At 39.2% G+C, this 18,109-nt stretch overlaps 1 protein-coding gene across 6 annotated transcripts in view; it reads left to right on the top strand.

Annotated features, from left to right (window-relative positions):
- Positions 1–2,122: 2,122 nt before the first annotated feature.
- LOC131689849 (protein furry) overlaps positions 2,123–18,109 on the top strand; it is a 411,320-nt gene continuing 395,333 nt past the window's right edge. For 4 of the 6 annotated variants that reach the window (XM_058975189.1, XM_058975188.1, XM_058975187.1 and 1 more), the window contains exon 1: positions 2,123–2,357. In XM_058975189.1, coding sequence (XP_058831172.1) covers positions 2,258–2,357 — 100 coding nt within the window. In that variant the 5' untranslated portion in view covers positions 2,123–2,257. Of the gene's footprint in view, positions 2,358–14,834; positions 14,935–18,109 lie in introns of those variants that run through there. The other 2 variants (XM_058975185.1, XM_058975186.1) reach the window with 2 other exon arrangements.

Below are 18,109 nucleotides of genomic sequence, written 5' to 3'. Positions count from 1 at the left end.
CTGTCAAACTGTTCGTGTGAACTATTTTGTGCCACCCTGTGATAGTCAGTTTGCGATAGATTCAATCAGCTGATCGAGATAAACAAATATTAAAAAGCAATTATCACTGATATTACTCAATTAATTGCTGTAGTGGAAGTATACAGCTGCTGCTGTTAGAAAACAATATGATTAGGATGTTCGACCGGTTTGTTAAGCTTTGGTTTTCATTCAATATTTGGTCAAAATATACAAGTAAATAGAAATCAGCTGTTGAGAGTTTCTTCTTCGGCTTTGTCGTCACGAAGTTTGAAGAGCAAACTGTCAAACCTCGGCCTTTAATTTTATGTTTACATGTCAAATGACACTCGTAAGATTGCTATCGGGTTGCCAAAAATCACCAAATATATAATAGGAATATTATCGATATTGGAATCGAATTTCGACAAAACGAATTGTGATTAGATTATTTAGGGAACACGCTCGTTTAAAGTAACTCAAAAGTGAGTGACCAGCCACTCAATTTCATAAAAAGTGCACATAGTCAAAATATGAGTTATCATCGCTTACTCAGTTTTGAGTTCAAGACGAGAATGTCAAACTTGAGTAATTTTTACGCAAAGATCAAATATGAAAAATAACCCTTCCGTAATTTTATAATAGTAATAAATGCATTCATCTCTATTTAAAATACCACTCACCTGTATCTCTAGGCCTTAATGCGATGTCTAAAAATCTACTCCGGGGCCCTTTCTTCACTTTCTTTCCTTGTAACTCGGATCTCATACTAATGGAGCTAAAAAATAATATGTGTTTAATAAGTTTGATTATTTAAAAAACACATGTAGAAACTTACCTTTTAGTTTTATTCAAATTCTCTTCGTCGATTCTTTTGAATGTTTTTCAATTTTTTAGGTAGCGTTGCACTTCGTGCACCAGCAAGTTATTTTTTCACTCAAATACTTGATAATTTAAATTTTACTCAAGAGTTGAGTTAACTCTACTCAAATTGATACCCATTTTTTGACAGTTTGCCCCTATTTTGGAGTTTGAGTAGTGGGAACTCATAATTTGAGTAGTTTTAAATGAGCGTGAAAGGCCGCCGTGCCAAAAGTCGTACCTAATTGGTTGCTACAAGTACCGTTAAGTACTATAGAGTTTCTAAAGTGGTGCCAATATTTGAAAAGTACTTTATAAATTTATGGTAATTTAATTACATAAATATTTTCAGTATGGCGCTATCGTACTTCAAATACTCAAAAGCTTTTAAGTGCTGCCAATAGGCATTTTAAATACTTTATGTCAGTGGTTCTCAACCTTGTATGCTCTGTGGACCCCTTCGAAATCACCTTGGGTCATCGCGGACCCCTTCGACATTATTCTGGGTGGTCGCGGACCCCTTCAAAATTACCGCAGGGCGTTTGAGGACCCCCACGGCTTAACATCGATTTATATGCTGTCAATATATTATTTTCAGCCTGATACGATAAAAAAACTGCTGGCGCATCGAGGCTCGCTCCTCAAGAATATCTTTTTCATTTTAGAGTTCACGAGTTACTTTTTTTCTACAACACGTTGCGGTCATGCAGAAATAAAAATGATGAAAATAACTGATTATAAAGTGTGCTACGAAATAAATTATGACTTGATACACTTATAAGCTAGGTATTTACGGTCACTGAATAAAAACCGGTTTCCGGTGAAAAGCGGTTTTCAGATTGCTGGTTAGTATTAACCAGAAACCGGTTTTCAGGAAAAACTGGTTATCATCTAAGTGAAGTAATTGGCCGTTAATCTTTCCGTTAATTTGATTTCTTAGGCTCTAACGATATTTATGTGAAGAAAAAAATTCTCCCATAGTCACGAATTACTCTAAAACTATGACATCCAATCAAAAATCCGTTAACTTACGTTAACTTGTGAAAACAAAAATAAAAAAAAACATTCAACATTTTTGCCGCACTATCTATATATCTATAAACAAAAAATAGAAATAGAATGCAATCAAACCAATTTGACAGCAACTCTTTATTAGAAATGATGGTTATCTGCGGGACAAACGCCTTACAATCTGCCAATTGACATCGAAAAATATAACATTAAGGTGTATACACATTATTTTGTTGATCTGCCAGCACTGACCCCATGTTTCTAACGGGAACGGGAGTGGAAAAAGTATTTGTTATCGATCGTGTGACGCGTAAAATAGTGAAAATTTTCGTATTTTTCGGTGTTTTTCGGGATAAATCGGTTCGTGGCGTGTTCGCGACGCGTGAAAATGCATCGTTCCGTCGGTGAAGAGCCGGATTGCGCTGACAATGTTGTGGAAATTCCGTCGGACAATGGCTCCTCCGCAGTGAACTCGTTCGCTATCAGTGGTAAGTTTCTGATGGTTTTATATTTCAGAACCGATGGGAATGCCGATCTAATGATTAATACTATGTTTATTATAATAAACGTATCGAAATCCAGTTAGTTGCCATTGAAAACGACAAAAGCATGGGTTAGCTTTATAATCTTGTACGCTTGACCAATTATATTTACAATTTCCCGTTACCCGCAGTTCATTGATCCACCTTTGTATTGTGCGGATCTTTGACCATTCCTTTGAATTTTTACGCTAGCAGCTTCTTAAAAAGAAGTAAAACAAACTATAAGCAAAATAATTTACAATAAACAATGATAGTTTTTAGATATGATCTGCGTTGACTTTTGGTGGTGTGTTCGGTTTGTTTACATTTCCATATTAACTTGTTTTGCTAATTTGCAATAATTTCAACATCGAAAACATTTGAAATTGGTTCTATGAAAGGTAAAAATGTGGAATAATGAGCCAAACAAGTTCGTTTACAAAAATCTCTTCAGTCCTTTGAAGAATTATCATTGATTTTTACAGAATCGATTGTGTTTAAACGTAATGATTGTAGGGAGCTCTTTTACTTTCACTATGTTTGCGAACAATTTGTCGTCATTTGGCATCTAACCACTATTTTTTGTTAGTGTTGTTTTCGGTTTTGAACGTCCACTCGAACGAACACAAGTCCAATCGCAAGTACTATTCATTTATGCTGTGAATCGTCGACAGGTTCTAGTGATGATCTTACGTGACTTCTATTTTAGGTTTCCGCAGCTATCTTGGAGCCTCACTTGATCCATGAAACGGTTCAAGCTTTGAGTTACTTTAGTCTCGACTCTCATCTTGCTTTCCATCTCTAAGCCGTGTGGTGTCCGGCGGGCTGAAATCTTTTTGCACTATTTCAACCAAGAATAGAACCTCTGGGAACTGCTCCCATGTCGTAAGAGGCGACTAACAACATGCTAGGAGTTCCTAGGCCGAGGTTTTGTTCCGTACCGAAGACTTAATCTGGGCGGACCTTAAGGTTTTCCATATTACCCTCTTTCCAGTCTGTATTTAGTGAATCACTGACATATACCTTTTCTGATTCGCCTTTCTTGATTGTGTACCAACGTTTTAAGTTTCTTCTGGCGGTTGTATATTAGCCGTAAATGACGAAATCTAATTCTACACTAAGTAACAGAATATATTAATATACCGGCACTTCCACGCCAAGGTTTAACTTCCAAAGCTTTGGCTTAAAAACCGTTTTTAAAAAATGGAAACTTTCATGCAGGAAATTTATTGAATTGGCCTAAGATGGAGCTGTCGAATTTCACAAAAAGCTTTTTATGTTGCAAGTGATCTGTAGTTGTGTTAAATTAGGTATTTTTCTATTATATTTGGAACCGTCTACCGACAAATCTACATTTACGAATACCTCCAAAAGTGACTTCTTGAGGTCTCATGAAGGCCTGACACTAGCTTTATGATATTTTTGCTTTTCTAAACAGTAATAAAAATCTCAACATTCAAGAACTTCACTTTGTCAGAAAATGTAGGGCCATCGGAAGCTAAAACTTCGTAAAATCGCACTCCTGGTCCTTTTTTCAGTGCAGTACTCTACGTCACTCGTTCAAATTTGCACCGCTCTTATGGTAGTCGGTATTTGCTAGTATTACTGTTCTCCCATCCATTCTGGTAGTCAAACGGTGGGATAGCAAAATTCTTACAAGTTTCCTATCTCATGCCTCCACGCGATTCTAAGTCTATTGATGACATTTGGTCCTTAGACCGCAGAATGAGAGGGTGCGAACAGAATGAGAGGGTGCGAACAGATCTAGTCGAGAAAACATTGCCGTAAAAATGAATAGTTGATCGGAAATTAGCCCCAATACGACTAATCTGACTAGTATCTATGAACACGGCTCAATACGTATTGAAAATTCGCCGCGTCTGTTTTTATGAACCTAATTTAAAGCTCCGTTATTGCTAACAAGCCCGTGCATCAGATTAACAATCCTTTATATTTCCCTTCAGTGTTCGGTATTATCGCTCGTATACTTGTATTCCACAAACAATCCGATATGGAAAATAAGAAATACTTTCCTTGATTTATAACATCTCGCGCTATTTTTGCCAGTATAATATGCTGTCACTTGGTAGTTTTCAAGCCAATAAATATATCGTAGAGAAGAAGTAGCGAGTTCTGTCCAAATACTGTTGCAATAAATAGTGATCCGGCCCATTACGCAGATAAGATTAGCTTTTCCAGGCAATACTCCCACGATCGGCTGTGTGGAGTTCAAATTGTTTTTGTTTAGGGAACATAGTATACTCTCGGTAGCCGGCTGCCCAGAGTTTAAAAATAACCAAAAACTAAACAAGATCATCTCTTTTTCGAGTGATCGTGCACTCGAAGACTAACTAAACAACTACCTAATAAAATATGCTTTACAGGTCGCATCGTTTGCTTGGAGCGAATCCTAGACCTGATACCCTTCCAAACCACCAACTCCGCGACACCTATGGAAGAGTCTGATGAATCGTCGTCCTTCCGTTAAGTAGGTGGAGCATCAACACTTCCTGTCTACCTTATCCTTTATCCTTCCCCGTGAACGATGGAGATGGGGGCGGCCGGCAATGATGGCTATCATGCTGTTGAGGTTTTAATATGGGTCGGATTGGTATGAATTCCTACTTACCACTTCCTAAGCAACTCTTATTAGATAATCAGCAGTCAAACATGATGAAGTCAGTGTGCAATCCGCCAAAATCATCGTCACAACGCAACGCAACGCAACGCAACTCTCATCTTGCTTTCCATCTCCATCTACTACGTCGCCATTTAGCTCTTATTTCAGAGAATCATTCAGCTCTCGGTCTTACCCCGATCCAGTAGGATAGTCCCCGGCAATGAACTCACCCTACTCCGACTGAAAGATCCCTGGTGGCGGAGTTTCTCTCGTTGCCAGTGTCTGTTTAGTAAGCTCCCGTTTTTGTCATGATATAGTCGGATAGTCCACGGTGGTGAATGTCCCTAGGCTTCGGTGATGAGACTAAAGGCGCGTACCCTTGGGTGGTGGATAAGAGTGGGAGATCAGACCGAGTGATGGTTTTTTATCTCTGGATCTCGACTAATAATCATTAGATCAAGTGTTTTGGCGGACAGTTAATTTGGATGTTTTTGCTTTTGAATGGGTGGACATATTGGTTCTGGTCGAAGACTCATTTGATCTTGGGCATAGTGATCGATTCATTCAATTCAGATCAATGGACTGTCATCAGTCTGATGATCAGACTGAAGGTGGGTATTTTGTCGTGACTAACGACTTACCTTTCAATATAGGGGCCCCTTTTCAAAATTTCGGAAGAAAAATGATGTAAGATTTTGAACGCTTATATCTTTTGTTGTACTGAATGGATTTAATCAATTTCTTCGGCATTTTGTCGAAAATATTTGTACCAATGTTGTATTAAATTTTGGAATATGTAGGATATTCATTATCAACGGAATAATAGTGTTTTGAAAAATCTTTCGAAAACGACTCGGAAAAGTGAAAATTTTCAGCCCATCCCGCACAGAGCCGTCAAAATGGTGCAGCAAATGAACAATAAAATAATGAAAAGTTTATATAAAGGTCCACTACATGTTTGTTCCTATGATTATTCGTATTGGGTTGCTTGACGAGAGCAGTTGGTGGGGGAAAGCCGGGATGTTAATTTTGGTTAAGCCATTAGAAGTCGGACGGAAAGGAAAGGCTCATGCACGCCACGAGAACGAGCGACAAGCGATAGTAGTGCATATTAGCGAAAGCGTTACGTACATTTTGAACCTTATTAACTTTTCTTCTACAAAACGGATTGCCAATCTTGTTTCATAAATCGGAAGGAAAACGTTCAATGCTTGCTACCAATGCGTTCTTTGCTATATAAAATTTGTTTAAATAGTTCGAAAACTACTTTAAATGAAATCAACATTAATGATAAAACCTATAAATAGGGGTGTCGCAGCTTTTCTCTAAGCCAGACGTGTGTAAGACGCAGTGCATAACAGACGTGCGTGGTCGTGAGAAGCTGCATCGGACGACCAATCAAATCAGCTACCATCGGAGAGAAGAAGAAAAACGTTGGTGGAGGTGGTGGCGGTGAGAAGTCCAAAAAGCCAAAGGCTAAGAAACGCAGTCACTGAAAAGGCGGTAGTAACTGCCACTAAAAATGCCACCAAAACATCGAAGGCTGCAAAGCGTACTCATTCGGTGTGAGCTGCGAAAGGGGAAAGATCGTATGGATGTACGCAGTAAAAACAATCGTCGGCAAGGTTTGAATTATTTTAAAAGATTCCCGTCTTGTATCAACATAGTTATCTACAAACCGTCCTTATTAGGACGAATACAAAATGGAAAAAGAATTTAATTAGAAAGTTTCTTTTATTAACTGGTATTAAGTTTGCGCTTGGTAATTCTGTACTTTTACCAGTGAATCATAAGAAAATGTTTTTCTAATTTACAAACCCGAAGGTTTTTGCAAATCCTTCCAAGAAAATCAGTGAATGTGCCAACTCTGCCACTAAGCGAAAGCTACACCAAAACGAATGATGAAAATATTTTCATTTATCGAACAAAAGGACGTCCTTCCATCTGCATTGTAAAGTCAATAAATAGGAACACCATGATGAAAACCGTGCTCATTCGGTGTGAGCTGCGAAAGGGGAAAGATCGTACGGATGTACGCAGTAAAAACAATCGTCGGCAAGGTTTGAATTGTTTTAAAAGATTCCCGTCTTGTATCAACATAGTTATCCACAAACCGTCCTTATTAGGACGAAGACAAAATGGAAAAAGAATTTAATTAGAAAGTTTCTTTTATTAACTGGTATTAAGTTTGCGCTTGGTAATTCTGTACTTTTACCAGTGAATCAGAAAATGTTTTTCTTATCTACAAACCCGAAGGTTTTTGCAAATCCTTCCAAAAAAATCAGTGAATGTGGCAACTCTACCACTAAGCGAAAGCTACACCAAAACGAATGATGAAAAGATGGGTTGGTAATGTATATGACATAACAGGGGTGTCGTGACCACACTTCGAAGTTATTTCAAATCTTGCAAAGCATAAATTGACATAATTTCAATGATTGTTCCTTTATGAATGAAATGACAAATTTTCAGGTCAACGCGGCAATAACTTTGCAATTTATAGAACAATTTTATATTTTTAGTTATCATATATTAACTGTCATCTCTTCCAAACAACTTAACCCTCTGCTGCCAACCACGTGGTTTTGCAGGGTTAAGGAGAATCATTGTAAAATGTCCAATACATGATTTTATGTTGTTACCTCCACTAAAACCACTTCAGAACACTCCCACCTGTCATACATGTACATTGTCTGCATGTTGAAATCATTATATGAAATTATTGACCTGTATTCAACGCGGAGAACTCGGTAATAAAATTGTTTTGCTGAATATACTAACGAACGGGATCCCCAGGAAAATTTCGCTGAGCCCGGTGAATCGAACTTAATGCGCAAAATTTAGCCATTTGAAGGAGATACAAGCAGAATTTTAAGAATATGACCATCGCGGTTATGTCCCGGACATTACCCGCCCCTAGTTTTTCGCTAAGCGTGTTCATTTCTGTACGGAAAAGATTCCGATGGTTGTTTCGAGAGATTTTAACATTGATATTTCAAAGCAAGAAAATTGTTCATTTCATGAATGAATGTCTCAACGAGCTTAGAATCCAGCGCATCCCCTATCAACGCAGACGCCAACAACAAAGGTTCTTTTCAGATCCACCATAATTATTATAAAGAATAACTTGAAACATTCCCACATATTTCATTGAGTATCATTCGATTTGAATTACAAGTCAAACGAGTAGTCACGACACTCCGGTTATGTCCTAGACATTACCCACCCATCTTTTTATCTCTTAACTCTCTCAAGCTGTTGCTCTGGTTCGTGAAGATGGCGAGTAACAATCGTCTATAACGAATCGGATTCGCTGTTTTCAGAAGCAGGGATGACAATCTCTTATGGGTGGAGCCTCTTTCTTAAACATACTATACAGCCACTAATTAATGCTCAACTATCCGACTGAAACACGTAGTATTTGATGAAATCCAATCTAGGCGAAGCACATCACCGAACACCTAAAAGGAGTTTGGATGCCTGTAATATCTATTTCTGTAGCTAATATATTGTCATCTACTCAATAGTATAGAAAATCTTTATATTTCCCACTTTATAGATCAGTTTACTCTGTCTTAACATTATTCATGCATACTAAAAATAATCAATATTTGTGTTTTAACTTCATTTATATCTTAAATTTATACTAACACTCACTAACAGAATAAATTACATATGCTCTCATATATACTCACAATCGTGGCCCTCGCGATTGCACAAACCTGGTCATAAACACGAACACGCTATTGCAATCATCCACACATACTTAGGCTCGCGATCTTGGCAACATTAAAACACCCCGGTAATTAAGTGAATGTTTTAACCTACCGCTCGCGCGATCATGAATCTGGCCCGTCCGGAACTCTCTACCCTCGATCCTAGCAGACTAGCCTCATGCCTTCAGATGGACAAAAAATAACGCTCATATACACTAGACAACACGTTCCATGGCGACATAACCAGGAACTCTACTGAATTAGTAGAACTTACTCTCTTGTAGGATCTGAACCGTACACTAAAAATTAAGTATCAGATTCACGGTCCGCTCGCGATCATTCAAGAACAGGCGAATGGTTTCACAGTTATAGAAAATAACACGAATTTACTTACGCGCTAGCACACGCGACAAACACGTTAACATACAAACGCTCGATTTCTTCGCGATCGTCCACGCACACCTACGCCTACGATCTCGTAAGCAGGAAAACATGCCGGAAACAGTGAACGTTTTAGGACATAGAAATGCACAAACGCGGTCTCTACCTACAAATGCCTATGTTCGTGCGATCATGAATCGGTTACGTCCGGAAGTCCCTATCCTCGGCCCCAGTAGCATTGGTCCAATGCCTTTAAGTGGACCACAAATAATGACGCTCATATCTCATATAAATTTTCAAATATGTTATCAAACTTAAACCTTCAAAATCCCTACAAATTCCCGGTATCAGAAGTCTAGATAACACGTTCCATGGTAACATGACTGGGAACACGGTTTAAAATCGAATTTATACACGCGAAGTCACATACACGCGGGCACATGTGACAAACACGTTGAAATATGATCGCTTGCCCTTCGCGATTATCCACGCACACCTAACCCGCGATCCCGAACGTTTTAGTATGTACTTACAAAGTTTCAAACGCGGTCTTAAACGCGAATCCACAAACGCCCGTGTTCGCACGATTATGATTCGGTCACCCACGAAAAACGCTCCGTCCTAGCAACTTAGGTCCATACATTCAGTTGAACCAATCCAAAAATAACGTTCTAGTGATATGGAAGAACTCACTTACTTCTAGCATCTGAGCCGTACACCGAAAACAAAGTACTAGATTCACGATACGCGCGCGATCATCTAAGAGCACACGTGAATATGCAAAAGGAAACACAGTCATAAAATAGAATTTATACACGCGAAATTACATTTACGTTAGCACACGTGATTGAACGCGTTAACGTACAAACGCTAGAGTCGTTCGCGATGATACACGCGATCGCGAAGTTCCTACGCCTGCACATATCTGACCCGTACAATGAATATCTCATTCAGAATCACGGTACGCTGCAATTGGTCTTAAGCAGTGTTTTAGTGGGTGACATTTCCCGTCTCGTCTGCAATTGTAGTGAGTGATTCTGATGGGGAGTCCTGCCGAGACCTTAGCTCTATAGAATAACGCTAAAACAATTAGAGTAATACTTATTAGCTATTTTTTATAGTAGGTTGGGCATTAATGGGTTAATAATGCTTCAAATTATGCACAAAGATTTTTGGCATTTTCATTTTCCTAGCAACTGAATGTTTTTTTTATCTTAAATACGTTTATTTGGGCCCAAATGCTGTAGCCTAACGAGGCCGATAATTCATTTTTTTTTATTACATGTTACATGTTAGTGGGGGAAGGGAAAGTCGTATTTAGGGGCGGCTTGCTCCCTTCTTATGTAAGTAAAGGGAAAAGGTAGGAAGTGGGCTACATATTGTGTAATTGACATCGTCGTTTGCTGATTGATCATTGTGGCGGATATGCACACTTTGTTGTAGTGTTGTAGTTTCCAGCCTGTAATCGCAGGGGCGAGGGGAGGGTCGATATTTCGGATAATTATTGGCACTCTATATCATCTGCATGTGAGGTATGTCATGATGTTCTGGATAGACGATTATCAAGAAGGGTATGCACCGAAGACTCGTGAAGCAATGCCATATTGTAGATACAGGGATAGGTTGGTGAGATTCTACTGTAAATGAGAGAGGGGAAAATGTATTAAACTTGGACATCAATAGTTTTCAAAAAGATATAGATAAGAAAAATATAGGGGTGGTCACGGCTTGCTAGGACGTCCCGGACTGGCACATAGGGTGATCTACCTCGGGCCCGAAGGGAATCTATTAGTTGGGACCTGGCAACACAGTACTCTACGCACAGCCAAACAACATGCTCGATGTCGTGATAGCCGTTCTCACAAACAATGATTACTTTCAGCAAGCCCTATACGATGGAGATGCGCGTCAAACGAGTAATGGTTGGACATGATCCTTGACATCGTACGAATAAAGTCCCGGTTCACATCCAACCCCTTAAACCAAGCATTCGTTGATACCTTCGGGATAATGGAATGTAGCCACCGTCCCAGATGCCCATTGCTCCATGAGGTTTGCCAACTATCGAGCGTCCTCTGACGAGAGATACTGAAAAATTCGTTGAAGCAAATTGGTCTTTCGTAAGTGTCGCCTTCTAATGCGCCCACCTTGGCTAAAGAGTCCGCCTTCTCATTGCCCGCAATAGAACAATGTGACGGGACCCAAACCAAGGTAATCTGGTAAGATTTTTCGGATAAAGCACTCAGATATTCCCGTATTTTCCCCAGGAAATACGGTGAGTGCTTTCCAGGCTTCGCCGCACGGATGGCCTCAATGGAGCTGAGACTATCCGAAACGATGAAGTAATGGTCTGAGGGCAGGGTGTCAATGATCCCGAGAGTATACTGAATGGCAGCTAATTCTGCGACGTAAATTGAAGCAGGATCATTGAGTTTGAATGAGGCAGCAAGATTTTCGTTGAAGATACCGAAGCCTATGGACCCGTCGAGAATTGATCCGTCAGTGTAGAACATTTTGGCGCAGTCGATTTGATGGTATTTGTTATAGAAAATATTTGGGACCACTTGTGGGCGAATATGATCCGGAATTCCACAAATCTCTTCCTTCATGGATGTATCGAAAAATACAGTTGGATCAGAAGTATCTAAGAGATGAGCACTGTTGACGTTATACGTAGATGAATGTTCTGTGCCATGTAATCGAAGTACAAGGACATGAATCGGGTCTGAGAATTAAGCTCGACAAGCCTTTCGCAATTTGCAATCACCAATGGGTTCAGAATATCGCATCGAATGAGCAATCGATATGAGAGGTCCCAGAACCGATTTTTCAGCGGAAGAACGCCCACCAGCACTTCGAGACTCATCGTATGGGTCGAGTGCATGCAACCCAAGGCAATACGTAATCAACGATACTGGACTCGCTCCAGTTTGATGAAGTGTATGTTCGCAGCGGAGCGAAAGCAGAAACATCCGTACTCCAACACTGATAATATCGTTGTTTGGTACAGCCTGATTAGGTCTCCTGGATGGGCACCCCACCATGTTCCAGTTATTGTACGGAAAAAGTTGATCCTTCGTTGGCACTTCTGTTTCAGATACCTAATGTGACATCCCCAGGTACCTTTAGAGTCGAACCATACCCCGAGATATTTGAATGTTGAAGCCTGAGCAATAGTTTGATCCATTAATTGAAGCTGTAGTTGCGCTGGTTCACGCTTTCTAGAAAATACGACTAGCTCAGTTTTCTCCGTGGAGAACTCGATACCCAGCTGGAGAGCCCAAGCAGACAAATTGTCCAAGGTATCTTGTAACTGAATGTTTGTCTCACTATCGAATCCATTTGGTCATTTCTTAAGTCTGTTTTTTGCATTTCGTTTATTCGTAGCTATTGGCAATCGAGTTTTAGCCGATATTGAAACACTGTGAACAGAACTTACAGATCAGCCAAGCTTTTTCAAAAGTATTCTGATTAGATATTCCTGATTTTCGTTTGGGCTGGGCAACATTGCTTTTCTAACACGCTCTTCTTTAGGCGCTATTTTTTGAAAGCGCGTTCTGCATGTTAACGTTTTATATATTTTTAGATAGAAGAGATATATTTCTGTATTTGGGAGAAATAATTCATTTTTCTTGAAATACAAGAGATCTATGTGGTTTTAGGTGTCCAGATTTTGTCGCGAACAAGCCTTATTTTCGAAGGTTCAATTATCGTAAAATTGATTACCAGAGGGCGTTCCTTTTTTTTTTTTTTAAATGTAAATCTATAATCCAGCGGCTATGAACAAGTGGAATGCTGAAGATTATACGCGTTAGATAACCTAGGGTGACCACTGACCATACGTCCTGGTTTTCAATTGACTGTTTTGGGGTCCTGGGATGTCGAGGAAAACGCTTGATTTGTCCTGGTTTTTCTGCAAGCCTAAAATATATCTTCATTGTGTTTTGTTTTTAACCTTCTCTTTTAACATGTTTGGTATTTTTACGACTTTCGTTGTTTTCGGTCTCCTTCAGTGGTGGTTATCTGTATTGTATTGTAATACAGATAATTTCCACTGAAGAAGACCGAACACAACGAGCGAAACGTTTGAACGTTATAAATCGTAGTGTTCAATTTTATTTTGACTGTAGAGTCGTAAATTTTTGTCTAATAAGCAAATTCCATATCTACTTTTGAATAGCGCTACTAAGATTTATAAACAAACTTTTATTTTGCTGATTTCCCTTATTTTGTTATAATTTGAACACAGAAGACATTTGAAGTTGATTCTACCAAGGGTAAAGCTGTACCGGTTCATGTGTATCTTTCATGAAATTCAACTCGACAGTGGAATAATGAGCAAAATAAGTTTGTTTACAAAAATCTCATTAGCCCTTTTGAAGAATTGATATTTAATTGAAAAGATGTGCTTGAAGAAAATCTGGCGGACCGCAGCTATCCGTTACAATATCACAAGATTTCAAAAAGCGATGTCAGAATTCTGCTACCATTGAACTCATGCCAGTAATGAAGTTTCTTGGTTGAAAACAAGCCCCTTCTGATTTTTCCATCTTTGTTTATTACTTTCAAAGTGAACTTTTTAAATAGTGTTTACAAACCAAACCAACCAGAACCATCGCTATTTTATTTAATAGGTGAGTTTGACTGAATTGACAACTGACCACAAAGAGATTTAAAAATTACTGACAAAGTTATACCACAGTTGTCTGTGGTTTAGTTGGAATTCGTTAGAATATTCTAACCTGTTGTATATAACATCCTACATAACAGTGAGTATGGAACGTCGCGCTCAAACTTATATAATTTACACCGACCTTGCTGCCACTTTTGACAGAGTGAACCGTGATATAACAATGTTGATGCTAGCACTCAGATCGAGAGATATTGGTTGTCATTGTAGATTGCCAACCACTCTCTTTTACTTCCACGCCAGGAATAGCCCAGAGAAGCTAATGGGGACCGTTGCTATTTCTGTTTTACTTGAATGACTTGTTTTTAGCGCTGAAAATCCGATCCTTCGCAGACGATCTCAAATATTTCCTCCCATCAGCTCAATTGACGATTGCAGATTTCTCCAACGACTTCTTGCAACCTTCGCTGCTTATGTGGTACTTCGTTTGTGTCAATTCGAATAAGTACTATAGGTGAATGAAATCACACGAAAGACAATTTAGCCGAGCTCGGTCCTCCAGATCTCCAGAAATGTCTCATGACTAACAAAAACCTGGAGAAAATTTCGCCAAGCACGTTCGAGTAAATTTTGTGGGGAGGGGGGTGAGTGACAGGGGCTTTATCGACTGTGTTGGGTTTTTACTCGCTCGATATGGTCACCCTACCATTGACCAATCAGCTGTAAATAAATCGGGAATAACATTAATTTGCCTAAAGATCAACTATGGATTGGTTTGTAATGCCAAGTAAGACAAATCTTGTTTACATATTGTACAAAAATGAATGACGAAAGCAAATGACGGCAAGAAAAAAATATCACCATCGGTAAATATAGTAGGAAAATATGAAAAATCGCTGCTCGCAATTAGCCAGTTCGCTTCCAATTCAAGTAACCTGGGTTTGCATGTATATATGTACGTACAGTACCGGTCTTTCGCTAAACTGCGGTAATGTGACGAATCACGCGGAAATCGGATGTGGGCTTGACGGTGCGGTGTAAGATATAGTCATCTCTCCCTTGAATGGTATATTTGAGCTATTTAGTGTGAGAAACGGTCGCAAGCGATTAAGAATTATCGCGGCGTGCGCGCGAAAATCTTTTTGTCATCCTGCAGCTGCTCGTCGCGAGGTTGTAACCCCGCAGTGCTCGAAAGTGGTAGTGTGTGTGTGTGAATGGGTGGTGTACTGGGCGAGGTCGGTGTACTAGTTGACTAGTATGTCTTCGTTTTCTTCGAACGAGGGGCAAGGACACACGTGACTACTGTCATTTAATGGGATATGGCTTCACCTTTATTTTGGCGGTGATAAAATCGTGGACGCCTCTGTGTCTTAACTTTCTTAAACATTTTTCATATTTTTGAAGATTGTTGATTACACTGGTGTTATTGTTCCTGCATTAAAGTATCAGTGATGCCTAATTAAGTTTGATGTTGTTAATTTGTTTTCACATAGAAAATGAATAACTTGAACGCCGCTCTTCGAAGAAGGTGGACTCATATCAAGCATCCCCACCTTATCTGTAATTGAGCACTTATTATACCTAGTGCGATAAAAACCATTGTATCTGTCCTGTACGCATAAACAAAACGTTTCAATTATGTCGAATATGATTTTGTTGTTGACAGCAACTGTGCCTCTACATAAATACAGCTAAATCGGTAGTTTATGTCATACATTTGCTGTGGACTGTTGCCAATGCCCTACGGTTGTGCATCTGTGAATCGCAGCCAAATCTGGTTAGAATAGTATGTGCAATAACAAGACAGCCGATAATGCGACTGCCTGTCTGCCAGCTTGGTTCTGCGGGAATGGATCAGAGGGCGCACAATTCACTTCCATGTGAAATGGATGTTAATTCAATTATAAACAGTACGGAATTACATACCGCTGGTAAATGTATAGTTGTTTATTAGCTTTTCGGTGACATATATGGTTTTCGCGCGGAAGCCGCATGCTGACAGCGTGATCTGTTGTTGTCGTTGATGTACGTGGGTGTGCAATGTAATCATGACTATTTGAGAAGCATTTCTGTGTTGGTATTACATTGTTATTTCGACTACTTCGATTGTTTGCTTATCGATTGGCAATATTTAGCACTGTAATGGATTTCGTAGCCTCAATTGAACCTGAACAGTGTGTGATAACAGTCCGAAAATCGCATTTTAATCCACCTAACAATTTGATGAGACATTTCATATAACTTTCGTATCTCTTTTCGGATATTATATTGATTGAAAACATTTAGAACATGAAGTTTTGCGATGTTTTTGATAACACATACTACAGACTATATGGGGCACATACCACAGACTATATGTGCACATACTATATGGGGCAGTAGCAGGAGTCGGAGAAACGATTTAATCGGCATGGGATAATATCAGTGTGAGAAATCTCGAAAGTCAAATCAAAACAATGGTCAAACGAAAGAAAATGGCCTTTAAAATAATGCTTTTTGACTAAAACATCTAAATTATTCAATCAATGCCATAGGTATGGACCAACTGAATTTCTCTTGAGTTGTGCTATGCCAAAAATCAAGAGAAAAAAAAGGCTACCTCTGAAGTGCATGTGAGCATACTTTAAACAAAATCGAGTGGTAAATAATTATTTTTAATAACCAAAATAAAAAAAATGATCACGTTTTATGAAACTACAATAGTTTTCATAGATTTTACTTTTCGTCATTGGACACTATTATGGTAGTTTTGGAAATTAAATTCCCTCATTATCATATTATGCATTGTCTTATAGCACTCTTCCTCCTATCGTCAAAAACGATCCGAGATTTGATTTGTAATTTTCCATACCATGAGACATATGTTTTTTTTTAACATTCTCGAATGAAATCTTCAAGCCGGTCTAACATCAAACGAAAATGATTAGCGATAGACGTCGTTTCATTGTTTGCGGAAGGAAGGATCCACCTATGAATTGTCAAACAAACGTCGCATGGAAAGGCTAATACATACCGAATTCTGAATCGTCGATAGAGGCAGAATCGGTTGCCGTTGCTGCATTCGAAATTATTTTCGATAAGAAAACAATCTGAATTCAAATCGAACTCCTGGTGATTTATATGTGGTTCAATATTCAATATGTATGATATTTGCTGAAAGGCTTTTGATATTTAAAGATTTCATATGGGATCGTAGTGCTCAGACCGTATTTATGTAGTCATATGTGCGATTCATATGAACTTCACCTGCAGACTTTGAGGATACAAAACCTTCCATTTGCGACTAAGTTTGTGACAATCGAAGAAGCCTTTTCCGAGGAACCGACGATACTTTAATTCTGAAATATTCCAAAAACCAGGAATGGACGCTGGATTCAAAGGGACTTTGACTGGCCATCAGCAATCAAGAAGGCTCTAAAAATGCTAAATGTAGATCTTACAGACAAAGATACCATCAGCACTTACCGCAGGTAGAGCCGAGCATCTATTATTGATGTCAATTTTCATAGCCTCGAAGTGACAGGAAAAATGAACTGAAAAGTGTGCGAGGAGCTAACCATAGCGACCATCAAGCAATTTGGTATAGCATTGGTAGCATGTCACAGTTTGAATAACGTGGTAGACATATAAACGTATGAAGGTGAAAAATAGTTCTTTCACAACGACGTGTCCGTCGAAGAACTTAAATTTGGGGGCATTCTCTTCAACCAAAAAGTGAACGAGTTGACGGCTGAATTAACAAGGATCATACCGAGGAATGGGAATCCTGGTGCAATACGATTACCGATCTACGTATAAGTTGCCGCCAAGCTTGGAAAAAAAGTCAGAGGGCTCGTAATGACACCGTAAGTTAGAACCGTTTTTAACAAAGCAGTCAAGCTAGGCAAGAAAGCCTGCATTGAGGAGTTTTGCCACAAAGCCAACATGAATTCTCGAGTAGACGGCTACATAGATGCCATAGCAAAGAAAAAAGGTCCAACTGCACCACCTGAAAGGTGCTTGGAAAAGATGAAGATCATCATCGAACGGCTTTTCCCGCAGCATAAACCAACTTTCACTGGACAGTGAGGAAAATGTTTATGAAGAAGTAGTAGCTCGAATTACCGACAAACAGCAAATCGAAATGGCAAAAACCATGAAAGTGAAAAAGGATCCAGGACCAGCCCCAACTTGGCTCTGAAAACAGCGATACAGAAGAACTTGGATATGCCCAGGGAGATCCGATAACTGGAAGTGACAGAAGTGGATGTTGCTGTCTATGCAAAGAAAACCTGGAGTTCTTTTAGCTTGGTACAGTCGGAAAACTGGTAGAGAGAGTAATCCTGAACAGGCTAACTAAGTACACGGAGCATGAAAACGGCGTGTCATACAG

This window comes from Topomyia yanbarensis, chromosome 3, assembly GCF_030247195.1.
Source record: "Topomyia yanbarensis strain Yona2022 chromosome 3, ASM3024719v1, whole genome shotgun sequence".
Classification (NCBI taxonomy): Eukaryota; Metazoa; Arthropoda; class Insecta; order Diptera; family Culicidae; genus Topomyia; species Topomyia yanbarensis.
The sequence above is the reverse complement of the archived record's forward strand: the minus strand, read 5'-3'. Positions and strand labels throughout refer to the sequence as shown.